The sequence below is a fragment of the Elgaria multicarinata genome, chromosome 7 (assembly GCF_023053635.1).
Source record: "Elgaria multicarinata webbii isolate HBS135686 ecotype San Diego chromosome 7, rElgMul1.1.pri, whole genome shotgun sequence".
Lineage (NCBI taxonomy): Eukaryota > Metazoa > Chordata > Lepidosauria > Squamata > Anguidae > Elgaria > Elgaria multicarinata.
The window spans coordinates 108,338,114-108,354,342 of NC_086177.1; the positions used below are offsets into that span (position 1 = coordinate 108,338,114).

The following is a 16,229-nucleotide window of genomic DNA, read 5'->3' on the forward strand; positions in this document are numbered from 1 at the left end:
TTGTTCAGTTGTCTTAAGTCCATGATCGGTCGAAGACCTCCATCTTTCTTCGGGACCGTGAAGTAACGAGAGAAAAATCCCTGATTGAGTTCCTCTGCAGGTACGGGAGAGATGGCTCCCTTCGATAGTAAGGTCTGTACCTCGAGCAGCAGAGGAGGGGATGGAGTCGTTACTTTCACGCCGGAAAAAGGAGGGAGGGCATCGAGCTCGATGGCATAGCCCGAGTTGATGATAGTGAGCACCCAGGAGTCTGTTGTAATTGACTCCCATTGATGGTACTGGGGTGCTAAGCGGTTCGCAAAAGGGAGTGGATCTGGAGCTAAGGAGTCAAACCCGCTGTTTCTTGCTGAAGTCGGGTTGCCTCTTGTCATGTTGGTATCTGCCCTGGTAAGGCCTCTTCCTCTGCAGCTGTTGTTGTTGCTGCCGAGGTTGAGGCTGGTATTGGGGCCGATGCTGCTGCTGCTGCATCGGAGGTCTCCATTTTCTAGAACGGTATTGAGGTTGCGAGGGAAAAGTAAACCCCATCTTTTTAGCAGTCGTCCGAGCTTTATAGATGGAGTCCAGCGTGTCATCGGTCTTGCTGTTAAATAGACCTTCTCCATCAAACGGCATATTTTCTATCCTGACCTTAGTCTCGTTGGTTAGATTTGAGGATCTAAGCCAGGCATGCCTTCTTAACGATATGGCCCCCATCATCGATTTTGAATGGCAGTCCACCTGGTGTCGAGCGGTGGACAACTGCTGCCGTGCTATACCCGTTGCTTCATTTTGAAGAACTCTTGCCACCTCTCTTTTATCCTCTGGGAGGTGATCACACAGATTACCAATCTTCTCCCAAAGAAAAAGTTGATAACGGGCCATAGTTGCTTCATAGGCTGATGCCCTGATGCCCAAGGAGGATGACGAATAGACTCTTCTGCCCGTCATGTCTAGCTTTCTTCCCTCTCTATCCACTGGAGCGGAATGTGCTTTCTGGGACTGGCCCTGTGCTGACTCAACCACTATTGAGTTCGGTTTAGGGTGCTGAACTAAAAATTGTGCACCCTCTTCCTGCACTTTATACAGAGTCTCTAGGCGTTTTGATGTTGCCTGCGTCGACGTCGGTGTCTTCCAAGTCAACTGCGCTGCCTGCTTTAGCGCGTGAGGGAGAGGGATCGCTATCCTCTGGTTCGTGGTAGTCTGGAACACATCGTAGATACGATCTACCACAGCCTCATTAGCTTCCTGGGTCTCTATCCCCAATGCTCTAGACATTCGCAAAATATGGTCCGAGAACCTAACCATGTCGTCTGATGGGGAGGAAGGGTCTCTATCTTGGACCTCATCCTCCGGTGACGGAAAAGAAGGAGCGGCCGACACACCCGATTCCGAGTCCGAAGGATAATGTTCCTCGGGTGATGATACGGTGACTAAACGTAAATCATCCGTCGATACCGCAGGAATCGCCACAGTCGACGCCGACGGTTGTTGTCGAGGCGTCGATACCGATGATCTTTGAGGCGCTGGTGATGGAGGCAAAGGAAAGCGACACACCCTAGTTGTAGGCGGGGGAAGAGCATAGTAATCCTCCCGCGGATACTGCTGTTCCTGAAAATACCTTTGGGGGCGGTATCCCTCCCATTGGTATTCGTCACCCCTCGCCTGAGGTTCAGAGTAGCGAGAGGTTGCCTCCCAATCACGGCGTGGTGTTAGCCTTGGAGATGGCAACAATGGAAGTTCTCGCGGTCGAGGGGGCTGGTGAGAAGACGCTGCCGACATCGAATCCCTCAGTTCGCCTTCTGAGAGGCTAGGCGGACGAGTCGGTACCGCTGGTAACGAATGTGGTCTCGATACCGAGGGTGGTCTCGACATCGAGGCGGCAGATACCGAGGGCGGTTTCGATACCGAGGCAGTGGGAGCAGCGGGTGGAGTGGATTGACTCCTGACCGGCTCTACTGGAGGAGGCGATGCTAAGGAGGTTCTCTCCGCATCCCTCTTTCTCTTCTTTTTCTTCTTCTTCTCAGTCTCAGAAGAAGGAATTGGAGTTCTGGCTTTTTTAGAGTCCTTTTTAGCCTTTGAACTCAAGAATGACCGACCAGGCGTGAGGGGTATTTCAGCCCTATGAGCTCTGGTCTGCACTTCAGTGCTTTGGTCTGATGATTTGACCGGTGCGGTCTTAGTAAGTGCCGTCTTATGAGTCACGGACTTATGAGCCGCAGTCTTCTCCATTGTCGGGGCCTCAGCGGCCTTGAGAGCCTTCTCCCAAAGAACCGAGCGGAGTCGGTCTGCTCGATGTTTCCTGGTCTGTTTTGTAAAGGCCATACAATGATGGCAGGTCTCGACAACGTGCCCTTCACCTAAGCACAATATGCAAAGGGAGTGTCCGTCCGATGGAGGGAGCTTAGCCCCGCACTTTACGCACTTTCTAAACGGTGCTTTTAGTGCCATACAGGCCTCAAGCGACGAAGTCGCTGAGGAAAATCTAAACTACAAAAACTATTTTTTTTTTTTTTTTTTATATAGGATAGATAAAGGAGAAGAAAACGCCGAAGCGAGAAAAGAAGAGAAAGAATTAGAGTAAAAGAGATATTTTTAAGACACAAACGCTAAGAGGTTGGTTCTATGGTCTATGCACGATGGCGGACGACGAAGAACTGAGGTAAGGGCGGGAACCCCATGGACATGCGCGGTAGCATGGGGGGAGGGGTTCCCGCCAAAAACGTTCCACTCAGCTATAGTAGGTTCCGGTCTGGTCTCTGCGCAGGCGCAAAGCCCATATGTGTGATGCATAGAGACCACGAAGAAGAACTAGAAAATGTTTAAGATACATTTTAGTCTGAGCCTCTCATTTTTAAAAAAAATCGGTGCGTTTAATTTTGGGGTCATATTCCAATATTTAATGCTGTCTTCACTTTTATGGTTTTATGTTTTATTTTGCATTTAAAATGTTTTTATGTTTATTGTAAGCTACCCAAATAAGTTTGTTATGAGGCAGCACACAAATGTCATAAATAAAATTTTAAAACCTCCCAGGTAACTGTGCATGGGAGTGTAGCAGAGAACTGATGTACATTATTCCATTTCCAGGAGAATATAATTTCCCCCTGCAACTGAAGGGAAACCTCAGTACTGTCCCCTCTAAAACACCCCCATCGTAGCACTGCTGTCTTTGATCAGCTTCAGAAAAGTCACTGAGAATCAAGTCCCACCAGCATTTCCTCTCTCAGTTTATTGGGCAAAGGAAGTAGATACTGAAGCTTGCCTTTTCCTCATCAGCCTTTTAAAATGGCAGGTAAAAGTGTTAATTTTATATATGCAAATCATTATTGCAAATGGGTAAGATCCAAGGAACTCCATTCAAAAACATAAGCATATGCCTTTTCTCCTTTGAATTGCTGAACCCATGCTATATCACCAACAGCTTTTAAAGCCTCCCTCCACTTCAAAAGTGGTTTGTCATATGGCTTTAGGAGCTACTAAGAGCACGTACAAATATCATTTAGGTATTCAAGACCTACTCCAAAGGTCCTCCTATGGGTGCCTTCAGAGATTAGGCGGATTAGGTGGCAACCAGGAAGAAGGCCTTTTCAGAGATGCTGCCTTATTTATAGCATGTTCACCCCGACAGTTTCAGCTGGCATCAATTGTTTTAACATTTAGGTGACCCGTTTAGATATTTTTATAGTGATGGTTCCTTTTTTTAATCTCCTTACTCCATTTTTCACTGTTTGTAGACTTCTTTGCTGCTATTTAAAAAAACGTTGTGTTTTGTTTTTACTATTATGGTGTGTTTGCTTTTTTACTGTAAGCCACTTTAGATGTTTTAAAAGAAAAGTAATATATAAATGTTTGACTTTTTAAATATTCATTCATCCAACGTATGAAACTCGTTACAATGAAAATTCGGGCAAGATTTATTACTGAGATTGCAGTTGATTGTGCTGGAGATGCTTATTTAACTACAAATTTTATATTCCAATTATGTTTTTAATTGTACTGAATTTTATTCTTTTATTATGGATGATCTGTTTGTGATTATATGTAGTATTTTTATATTGTTGTTTCTCCATAATGTATATATTCTGTATGCGAATGGCCTATGGCCTAAGCATTCATAAATTATTACTACTACTAACTACATGGTTCTTTGGAAACTGCCCAATCCACCCTATCCCTAACTACTTGAAAATGAACACTTGGGATTTTTACCTTGGTAACGAAGTACTAATCTGTAGTCTAGGTAAAGCTGGAATGACTTCCACTGTACAGCCATTGGTCTTTATTCCAGGTAGCTTATCCAGAAGGCAATCACTGAAGACTCCAAAGACTGAAGTGTGATAACCTGCCATGAAGAGAGATGGGCCAGGGTATGGTAATTGAGTGGAATCAGTTGTCAAGCTATAGATGGACACTCACTATAGCTGAACATGTAAGAAGCAAGAGGCTTTACTTGATTTATGAAAAATATATGGAAAAACTAAGTCACACATACAACAGCGATTCATTCGAACCCACCTTCCCTGTCAGTTAAAGATAATATCTACAAACAGCCATCTTAGGAAAATCCCTAGTTGCAAACTGTACATTGTAAATTTTGAAACCCATTTTGATATTTTATTTTATTTCTGCCTGAAAAGTGTGCCGAAATATTAGGGAAGTGCAAAAGTCACTGGATAACTAAGTTTCAAATCACCAGGAGATGGGCATCAGATAAGTTCATACTGGACTTCCAGAAAACAGTCATTGCATCGATCTTATTTATTTATTTATTTATTACATTTCTATACCGCCCAATAGCCGGAGCTCTCTGGGCGGTTCACAAAAATACAGATTGGTGTGGGTATGCACTGTTAATTTGGGTATCTATTTGGAACCTGGCCTTCATTCCTTCCTGAACGACTCTAGAAATCATGTCAGCCTTTTTCTGCCCAACCCACTGATCCACAATTCAACCCATACTATTTGCCTCTTACACATATTCAGCTCCAAAAGGCCTTGAGAACAGACTCTGTTTGGTACCAGACTCCTAATGCAGTTTCTGCAAATCACACTAATTAGAAACATATTTAAAATTAATAGTACTGTGTAAAATATACACTTCTTGTTTTATCCTTTCCATTGATACTTAATAAATATTTTAATAAAGAGTAAGATTTTAATCAGAGAAGCCTTTTCATGTAAATTTCATAACCAATTAAGTAAGCTTAATATTCTGTTCTCAAAATCAACTGAGTCAATCTAGACTTGAAGGAAAGCTATACATACAGTTTTCACAATGAAGTAACAAACAGACATTTTACTGCTATTTTTCCTTTACTAAAACTTCTCTTGTGGCTACGAAGAATCACAGCAAGGTAAATATTAGTTAAGGAAGATTCACTAAAAAAAAATGGCAGAGAAGTACTTGTTATAGTAAAAAGACAACATCTGAAGTAGCTCTAAAAAAAGTTCACTCTTTACAGGAGAACTGAAGAAAACAGCATAGTATTTTTTTTACCATTGATATTGATCTGGCCTGAAGACTGAGGAACACCAACCAGTGTTACTGGATAGAGGCCAGATTCTGCAGGTAAAGAGAGGGCTGCAGGGAGGGATTCAAATTCAACTCCACTTGTCAGAAGGCCCTGGGGGAGGTGGGAAAAATCTATTCAATTTACATTAAGCAAAGAGCATACATGTGTCAATACTGAAGACACAGGAATTACCTCAAGCAAACCATGGATCTGAATGTATATACTAGTAGTAAGTGTCCTTAAAAACATTATAACAATTTGCAACATTTTTCAACTGCACTGGGCACATGCTGTGGCTTGTTTTATTATCTGAACCTGGGCCACATGGTTTATGTGAAGGTTAAACAACCCTTGGATAACCCTAGTACTAGGCCATTCAAAATGGCAGCCAGGACATACTGTGAAGTCTCATGGGTGGCCCCGTTCAGAAAACACCTTAAACCACAGCTTTAACCACAGTGGTTAAGCCAGAAAGCCGGGCCGTGTTCAGAAGACACCTTAAACCACACCTTTAACCATGGTGACTAAGGCAAAAACCCTTATTCACCATGGTTAAAGCATGAGGCTACCAGTGAGGGAGGAAGCAGCAGCCAGGCACCTCTCCACCGTGCCTGGGTCCAGCTCCAGCTGAGAGCCCCCTCTCTCCTGCTGTCAACTGTCACTGCAGAGGCCACCAGTGAGGGAGGAAGCAGCAGCCAGGCACCTCTCCACCGTGCCTGGGTCCAGCTCCAGCTGAGAGCCCCCTCCCTCCTGCTGTCAACTGTAACTGCTGAACTTTACAACTAAGATTGTAGTGCCTGAATTTGCTTTCCTTTTCCCCCTCCTCCTTCTCCCTCCCAATCCCCTTTCCTTTTGTGTCGTCTTTTAGATTGTAAGCCTGTGGGCAGGGACTGTCAAGAAATACTTTTGTAAGCTGCCGTGAGAGCCTTTTTTGGCTGAATGGCAGCATAAAAATCCTTAAATAAATAAAAGTAAAATAAAATGGTTTAAGGAGTCTTCTGAACGGGGTCATTGGCTTAGCATTACATGTGAAGCAGGTCAATATTCTACCATATATAGCAGCTTTCTCTCATTTCTGCTATCTGCCATAACCTCCCAGTTTCACATGCCCTCTTGGTTATGCTTTCTCTCTTTTATAGGTTCTCTGAAGCTCATGCAAGAACAAGTGTGCCAGTTCCTTACCATTTCCCTCTTAGGAATCTATGTGAAATTCTGATAAATAGAACCATTTGTGTTATACTAGAAACCTGATTACTCTACATGTATACTGCAATTTTAGACATCAGTCTCAATTCCATTGAGACTTACTCCTGAAAAAGAGATTGCAGAGTAATCAGGGAACAATTTGTGTACATCAGATAAAGAGCTTCCACCCACCCACACCCATGTTTTTAGTTATATTCTCAGCCATTTTTATCTTTAAGCTATTTGGGGCATGCAAATTCTTGGGGGATATCAAATAACTACTTCCAGTGACTAAACAATCTACACAAATAATATCGTTAGTCACAAAAAGCAGTATTTTATTCTAAAGTGAAAGGGAAGAAGAATACTTTTTTTCTTTAAGCAACACCAAAAGCTTCAGGGAAATTAAAAACTAAAAATAATTTTCAGCAACAACTATTTTGCTGGCTAAACTCATTTTATAAAAAACACATGCCAGAGTGGGTGGGGGTGAAATTCGTCTAAAAAACCATCTGCTTCCGTTATATGATCCTAGAGGGAAATAATACTGATGAAAGTGTGACATCACAAATCATTTACATGAAAGCACAATTATAAGATCATCATCATAACTTCATTACAGGAACAATAAGAGGAAATAAGGTGGTGTTTTGCTTTCACTGTAGAAATATACAGACCATTAAACCGCTGATTGCTTTATACAGATAAGAAACTTTTTAAGCATTTGATTACTCTTATAAGGAAAATTACAGTGTTCTATTTCTGACTGATTATGTGATGAGTACAATGGGTTTTTTTTGTCAGGGCCTTAGTTTTTTACGGCTATTGGGGCTGAGTCATGGGTAGTAGTCTGGAGAAAGTCAAGAGCCAGGCACTTGGAGCCAGGATCAAAGAACAATCAGGATCAGAGGACAGACCAGAAAGCAGGACCCAAGAACAAGCCACAGGTGTCAGGGGTGTGGCCACGCTCCCAGTGTCATCACGTCTGCAGAGGGCGAGGGGTCATCAGCCCCCACAAACTATTTCCCCACCCCTGGGTGGAAAACAGGAGGGGCTGCAAGCATTCAAATTACACTCTATTATGTACTCCAAGACCGTTTCAATCCATACTTGGGTTGCTGAGAAGAACAAACAAACAATAATACATTTTCCCATTTTAGAAACTATAGAATTCAGCTGCTAATTCAAAACTGTTCCAGCCTTAGGTAAACCACATGGATTGGTAGGTGGAAACAGAAGGAGGTAAAAAAAAGGCAATGGAAGCCAAATTGGGTAGTTTTACCTAGTAGCTGGAAGGGATGTACCCTAAGAGATAAAGTCCCAGCTTCAGAATTTTGCAGAATTTAGATTATTGCACTAATAAATATTATCGAGTGTAAGTAAGGAACTATAGGGTATAGTTCAAATTCCTAAAATACTTAGAACGCAAATTATCTTATGAAATATTTTTGTTAGCTCAATGATGTATATTTAACAGATGTATCTTTTTACCACAGTCATTATGTCATCAAATCAAGTCAACAGTCCAAATACAATATCCACAGGGCAAAATCAAGGTTCCAATTGCGATGACAAATCAAAATTACAATATCAACAGTACAAAATCAAGGTTCCAATTACAATAACAAATCAAGACGGTAATTCCGGATTATACATTCCGTTTCCAATAGTCTTCCTCAGTTGTACGTCACTGTCTGTGTTTTAGTTTGTCAGTCAGTTCAGTTTGCGTTCTAAGTATTTTAGAAATTTGAACTATACCCTATATGTCCTTACTTACACTCGATTATTATGAAGACCACTCCCTTCCTTTTTTCTTGTTACTAATAAATATTATAACACGGAGAGGATTACAGCTACTGCTAATATAGTATATAAGTTATACTTCTAACTGGCTAAAAAAAATTAAGCACAAATATATTTATACTTTTAACCATATATACAAGTACTTCTCTATTGTTTATTTAAATAAATTCAGCAAAGATATTTCATACAAATAATACGTAAAAGATTTCATCTTCCACTGCATCACCAATACCTTTCTCAATAAGCCAAAATATGTAGTGTAGTTTTCAAGCTGAGTGGGTTTCAGCAGAAGAGGCCCAGTGGTGATGGGAGTGAAAAATGCTTGGTCCTGGCTTCTCTGCCAAGGGTGATTGGGGGGATGCGGGGAGAGATACTGGCTACTGGCTTCTCTTTAAGGGTAATGGTATGGTTTTATGAGATACAAAATTACTCCTTACAAGGAACAACTATTAGTTTATAACCTAGCTTGAAGATGAGTTCATTCAGCAAAGTATGTTCACAGATTATTAATTATAAGGAAATATATATATAAAAATCTCTTGGAAAGTAAAATTTGAAGTAATGGATTCTAACTTCCTTTTACCTGTACACACTATCATGAACATTTAACAGTACAGAGCATATCAGATCACGATTGAGCTATGTGATTATGCATTTCCATTCTTCTGTGCCTTCAATCCCTTCAGCCAATTGCCCCATCTCATCTTAACCATGATTGTTCATTGTGGTAATACCAATAATAAGCACTATTAAAGCTAACCAGGGTTTCAACTTAAGATTTGAAACATACCATATTTTCTACACGAAGTTCAAAGGGCATTGGATTGTACACCATCAGCTGAACTTCACAAACATCTCCCTGCACCCACTGAAAGTCTATATCAAAACCATAAACATAGAAAGTTAGTTTCACAATTTAAAAAAAGACATGCACATTTAAAGACATCTGGGTTCCACATTATATTTCAGCATCTAGCAACCTCACACTGATATTTTCTCAACAATGCCTATCCACATGTCCAAAGGAGGAAAGGCAATAAACCTTTTAACCGATCTTCCTGAACATTTCCAAATGTTTTTGGCTTGCTCTCACTTCAGAAAACGCTGTGGTGAAAATAGAATGATGTTAGTGTACATAGCATACAGCTTGAAACATCCATGGTGTGCCCAGCTGTTCACACTAGGATAGCAAACTAATATAGCAATGTGCACACCTGATGGGGAGAACAAGCTGTTCATTCAAATCTTATGTCACGCTGCATCTTTAGAAGGAATCTGAATTGAAGACACAGTTTAAACTACCTTCTACAGTTAAATCCACCTTTGTAATTTTATATGTCAAAGAATGTCCACATTCAGACATAGCAATGAACAATGGTTTAGCAGTATGAGAATAACCCTATCCTCTGCGGGGCTTATAAAGTCCACTCCTTCTCTGGCAAAACTGCAAATTTGAAGGCATTTACTTCCATACTAGACTAACCACAGCTTAGGTCTAGACCTGGCACTAAACTGTGGCTAAATGAAATTGTAAATTAAAAGTCCCAATTTCCTTGGCACCATGATAGAGGAGGAGCAGGAAGGGTGGAGCACACAAGCATGACCACCTCAGCAAGTGTTTTGAGAAGTCATATTCTACTTTGCAAAGCTTCAGTCTTATACTGGCCTTACTACCAAGAGAACTAACGTAGTCTTGTGGCTAAGGGCATCTGTTCAGCTGGACATCCTGGTTGAAACATCGCTGCACCCATGAACTCAATAGGTGGCCATAGGCAAGCCACTATGTATAGACATTTATGGAAACTATTTTGGGAGGTTCATTCTTTACTGAAAATATTTTTAGAGCACCCTTAATGGTGGAAGCCTTACCTAAAAGGACTTGCGTAAAAGCAGTTATAAAACTATCATGCCAGAGCCCCTGCTTGCAATATGGAGATAATATTAGTACACCTAGTAGTTGTTATAAGAATTGCTGAGGAAAATATGTGCGAAGTAACTTGAACATCAGAAATGTAATACAGAGTGCAAAGTATTGTCACCAATAACTGTACAATTTGGAGACTTGTACAGTCAAATTTCCCTGTGAATTCACCAACGTATAATTAGATGTCCCTTTTTACACACAGTTTGAAATAGTTTGGGCACTTAGACAAAAAAGAAAGGAGTATATTTACTTATCGTTATTTACATTCGCTTTCAAGTTATTGAGAACATTTTTATACAAAGCAAGACAGATGGAGCTGGAAGGGCAGGGCAGGCTGGAAGAAAATGATAGATGACCATCTGTAAGCTTCTCGGAGTGAGTGGCAGTGAACCAACTGATACTCTTTTACTAAAAAACTATTTCGTCTTTCTGAACATGAACAACAGTACTAGGCTAGAAAGTTTTGATCTTTAGGGCTTTCATTGTTAAATTATGTTAACCTACACTACCATATCTATAACTACTGTGGTTCTCAGGCTTCCAATAAGTAATACAAGTCTGAAAGCAAACATTTTTATTAGATATTCTTGCAGTTATTTTTAATGATTCTATAAAAAGGTCCATTACTTGCAGCAGGGGACTAACACATCGTGAGCTGGAAACAAAGTAAAGATGGATATAAGATGCCTGTGCCAAGTTGTCTAGTCACTTTTATAATAAGAGGAAATACCGTATTGATCCAAAAACTAGCAATAACCATTTGATTCAATTTGCAGAATGAAAGCCAGCAACCGATAGTGACATACCACATATAGAAGTAGAAACTGCATATACAAGCAGGATGCATTTTAAAAAGAATGAGTATCAGAAATAATTTTCTCACCTATTTTTTTACTTCGCTCCTCTCCACGATTGTGAGCAATGATGGGAGAGTATATAAAGGGACTTTTGGTTGACATGTTCTGACCCAGCAAGCTTTTCATTTTCTGCGGCCGAAGACTTACAGGGAGGTTTAATAGCTTGACAGATCTGTTTTATTAATAACAATTGTTTTTATATAGGATTACAGTGAGCAATTGTTACTTAGCAGAGACAAATAAAATGATAGATGCAATGAGAAGAGAAACAAGCTAAGACAAAAGGTAATACTAGAAAAACCTAGTCAATTGACATAAAAGCAAGCGAAAAGCAAAAGAAATGTATCATTTGTTTAAAGTGAACAAGGTTACTACAAATATAGCAGTTGGATGCAGACTCAGGCCTTAGCTAGACCTAAGGTTTATCCCGGGATCGTCCCTGCCTGCTCCCGCGATATCCTGTGTGTCATTTACATGAACAGGGATGATCCCGGGATAAACCTTAGGTCTAGCTAAGGCCTCAGTTATACTTTAAAAAATCCCACTGAAATCAAATGACCTAATTTAGTCATGACTAACAAAAGTCACATTTATTTCAATGGATCTACTCGGTCACAGCGATTCAGGCATTGACAACCTCGAGGTTGGATTTCTGCAATGTGCTTTATATGTGGGGCTGCCCTTAAGACTGGTCTGGAAGCTGAAGCTATTGCAGAATGCTTTGACTAGGTTGTTGAGTGGAGTGACCTATCAGCAGCATATTATACCTGTGCTGAAGGAACTGCACTGGCACCTGATTTGCAGCCAGACCAGTTTCAAGGTTTTATCGCTATCACATAAAGGCCTAACCATCTTGGAGCCTGGTTACTTGATGGACCACCTTCTCCCCAAAAGGCACAATTTGATTCTTGAGATCATCTGGTTGGGCTCCCAGTGGTGCCACACTCTCCTGAGATCTGCTCAGCAGGGCATTTAGCATGTGACACCCACTACGTGGAATGATCTTCCTCCTGAGATTAGACATGTGCTGACACCTTTTATTTTTAGCCGCATGCTGAAGACACATTTGCTTATGCAAGGCTTCTCTGTATCATTTAGTCTATTGTCTTACGCCTATGTAGGCACAATATATTCTGTATTGGTTTTATATATTTATGTTTTTATGATTTGTGTATACCACTTTGAAATCTGTGCATGTAAGCCATTAATAAATCCTCATCAATATAAAAATAAATAAAACCAAAAGAAACCAATTAAAAAATCAAATTGCAAAAGACACAGAATGAGAAAACAGGAAGGCAAAACAAAAACCTCCCCCCGCCATTCTCTTTAGCTGTTGTGGTGGTTTGAAAGGCAGGAGACAGGCTTCCCTGGGTGACATATAGGTCATAACAAACATTTTAATGCCCACCATGTAAAGTAGGAAGACTGAGAGGTCCAAGTAATTGATTTGTACAAGGTGCTTACCTTACAATGGGAAGTTTTGTGAATGGCACAGGAGGGAGCTTTAAGCCATCTGGAAGTGTGATAAATTCCATTGTTCCAGGGCATTTTGATGTATAGTTTTCTAGACTCTGTGTTACATCTTTCTTTTCTGAAATGATGTGAAATTCTCCATTATAGTTGTAAGATGCAAACACAGCAAAACTTTAAGATGCAAGTATATCATTTACCCACTAACCTACATTTTTACTTGATTTTGCACTGTATTTTATTTATTTATTTATTTATTACATTTCTATACTGCCCAATAGCCGGCGCTCTCTGGGCGGTTCACGAAAATTACTGTGATACACTGCATTATCTTGATTTCTTTAGAAATCTATATAGTACTATTTGACACATAACAGGTCAATTCTAGATCAATTATTGTCATTTCCTCTAAAACTGTATTTTTCAAGTATTTTTACTCATTTCAATCCACTTGCAAAATTAGCTGCTAATAAATGAATGCAAATTATAATATTGTTAATGTTGACATACATGGTGCTTTACAGTTTGAGAAGCAAAAAAATAAAGGCTTCTGCCCCAAGGAGCATCAAAGCTTAATTTCAATGGTGGGGGAGAAAAGAAGGTAGAGTAACTATACATACTTCATCCTCAAACCAAATTTAAAGTAAGCATACTATGGCTTTATCAAAAACATTGGATTTGAAGAGAGTTTTGAAAGAAATGGAAGAGCTGGTACAACAAAGGTATTCTGTGGGAAAAGGAAATCTGAAATGAAAAGTTCCATGCTCCAGCTCCTGTCTTTTCCTGTGAATTTGCCATTCTTTGAGGGGGGCAGGGGTACAGCACCTGTGGCAAGAGCATTTGCTGACCAGCTCTTCCAAATACAGGACTGACCCTCCACCAAAACTAGCTAGAAATCAGGTTTTGCTTAACTTTCAGTAGGCTGTCCCTCTTAGTCCAGTTATAACATAGACTGATATCAACCTAATTGACAAAGAGGTTTGTCTGTACTTAGCAGTCCAAGGAAAAGAACCACATTACAGGGCTATAAGTCACAGAAACCAAAGCACAGCTTAAACACATAGGTACATGCACATGTGGGTGCGAAGAGGTCTAGCCAAAAACAAAACAAAACAAAAAACCAGGGAAATAAATCTCTGGGTTGTTTGAATGCACCCACTCATCCTTGGAGACCATGCCATCATACTAAAACCTGGGCCATGGCTCCATACTACTACCGAAGAACAGCAATGGGTGGAGGGGGGGGGGAAACCACTGCTGAAGTAGGGCAAGGCTACCGGTGGAAAGAAACTTTGAGCACCCATTGCAAGTGGCTTACAACATGTGTTAGATGAAAAGGCGATAGCCTTCCCACCCCTGCTGTGGAGGGAGATTACATCCCTTTACAAGGCCAACAATCTCAGCAACCTCCTTGTCCACAGAACCCCCTGTCCTGAGATTACAGCACACCTAGAGGTACGAGCCATCCGGGCCATTATAGCACAGTTCATCTGGGATGACTATCCACACATTACCCATGGTTATTGACTACTACTTTCCAGCATACCTGCAACTTACGCTCTGTCTCTACCTCCACCCTAAAAGCTGGTTCTGAATCTTCCACGCATGCTTTGTCTCTTGCAATTTATGCTATACTAGCTGTACCCTGCCACGCGTTGCTGTGGCATTATTTGGATGAAGTAAAGCATTTAGTTTGGTTTTTTAAAAAGGATGTTTTTATGGTGAGGTTAGTGGAAACTCCTGGCAGTTACCTTTCTTCAGAACGTGTAACTGTCACAGGTGTGACATCTATATTCACTCAGCCAATACTCGGACTTTAGACTGTTAGTTATACTGTTAGCTTTTCCCTACCCTGTGCCTGTTTACCCTACCCTGTGCCTGTTTGCATTCTCTTCCCCTCCTTATTGTTTTATCATGGTTTTATTAGAATGTAAGCCTATGCGGCAGGGTCTTGCTATTTACTGTTTTACTCTGTACAGCACCATGTACATTGATGGTGCTATATAAATAAATAAATAAATAAATAATAATAATAATTGTGAGAGAACATGCAAATAGGAGAGGAGGCAGAGGCAGTGGATTGGCCTACTGCTTGGTTTTTAAAAAAGGATGTTTTTACGGTGAGGTTAGTGGAAACTCCTGGCAGTTACCTTTCTTCAGAACGTGTAACAGTCACAGGTGTGACATCTATATTCACTCAGCCAGTTGTGAGAGAACATGCAAATAGGAGAGGAGGCAGAGGCAGTGGATTGGCTTACTGGTTGGCGATGTCACAATGACCTATAAGAGCAAATAGGAGAGAACATGCAAATAGGAGAGAAGGCAGAGGCAGTGGATTGGCCTACTGGTTGGCGATGTCACAATGACCTATAAGAGCAAATAAGAGAGAACATGCAAATAGGAGAGGAGCCACGTTGCTGTGGCTCAGTCTGGTTAAACTGAAAAGAAAGAAAAGACAAAGCGGATGTTTCTAATATGTTTAATTTCACAATGCTTGTGGATATACAATATTTTTAGTTGTTCCATTGTCTGTGTAGATATAGAGATTGTCTGGTTTGCCGACTCTAGAACACGCAACATATAATTGTCCATGTGAGAAGCAATCTGTGTCTAGATCTAAACCGCACAATTCTAAAGATTGGCCCTGAGCTTTGTTGATGGTGATTGCAAACGCCAATCGAATTGGGAATTGCAATCTCTTAAATTGAAATGGCATATCTGTTGGAATCATAGGAATGCGAGGAATGAGGACATCTTCACCTTTGAAAGGTCCTGTCAAGATTGATCTCCGACTATAACAATTGCCACTTCGTCTATAGTTGGAGCATTGAATCTTCGCACATGTTCTCCAGCAGGCGTTTTGTCAGCATGAATAACAATCTTGTGTGTATCAGATGGCATCATGTCAATTGCTGTTTTGAACAAATGTACTAAATTGTTTTTTTCGTGAAGTAGCTGTTGCAGTTTTGAAACAACGGACCTTTTTATGCCAGTATAAATTCCGCAGCGTGCATTCAATTCATCATTGCCATCACCAATGAAATACATTTGTAGGAATTTATGTTGACTATCTTGAAACGGAAGGAAGGAGCCGGCTTTATGATAAATTTGTCCTTTGACTTTGAAAGTTGGCATAAATGGAGCTGTGATGATTTCTGCACCGAACGACGTCATTTGGAAGCATGAGTTGTATTTCCTGATGTTAGATAGGAAATGCTTTGATTCTGCGGTATATCCGGCAAGCAAAGTTTGTAATGGCTCTGGTGGTTCTCCAAGTTGAGGCAGTTTAATTTTTCCAACAGCGCAACACTTTCCTTTTGTTTCTCCATTAAATTTAAGAGCCCTGCAATAAGGACACACTTCAGTCATAGTGCCGATGAGAACATGCCGCCTCAAACTATAATCATCAGCTGGGTTGTACCGCAATGCAAGGCGATTGTAATCGTGTGATTGTTTACCACGGAGTCGTGTTTGACGTTGATGTGTTGTTTCTCG

General features: G+C 40.7%; 1 protein-coding gene across 1 annotated transcript in view; it reads right to left on the reverse strand.

The window, feature by feature from the left end:
- Positions 1-16,229, reverse strand: part of TRAPPC9 (trafficking protein particle complex subunit 9) — a 352,653-nt gene that overhangs the window by 291,547 nt on the left and 44,877 nt on the right. Inside the window, exons 10-14 of the mRNA XM_063131169.1 lie at positions 12,729-12,855; positions 11,288-11,433; positions 9,271-9,356; positions 5,477-5,603; positions 4,189-4,321 (exon numbers count right to left, since the gene is read on the reverse strand). Of these exons, the coding sequence (XP_062987239.1) occupies positions 4,189-4,321; positions 5,477-5,603; positions 9,271-9,356; positions 11,288-11,433; positions 12,729-12,855 (619 nt within the window). The remainder of the gene's footprint in view (positions 1-4,188; positions 4,322-5,476; positions 5,604-9,270; positions 9,357-11,287; positions 11,434-12,728; positions 12,856-16,229) is intronic.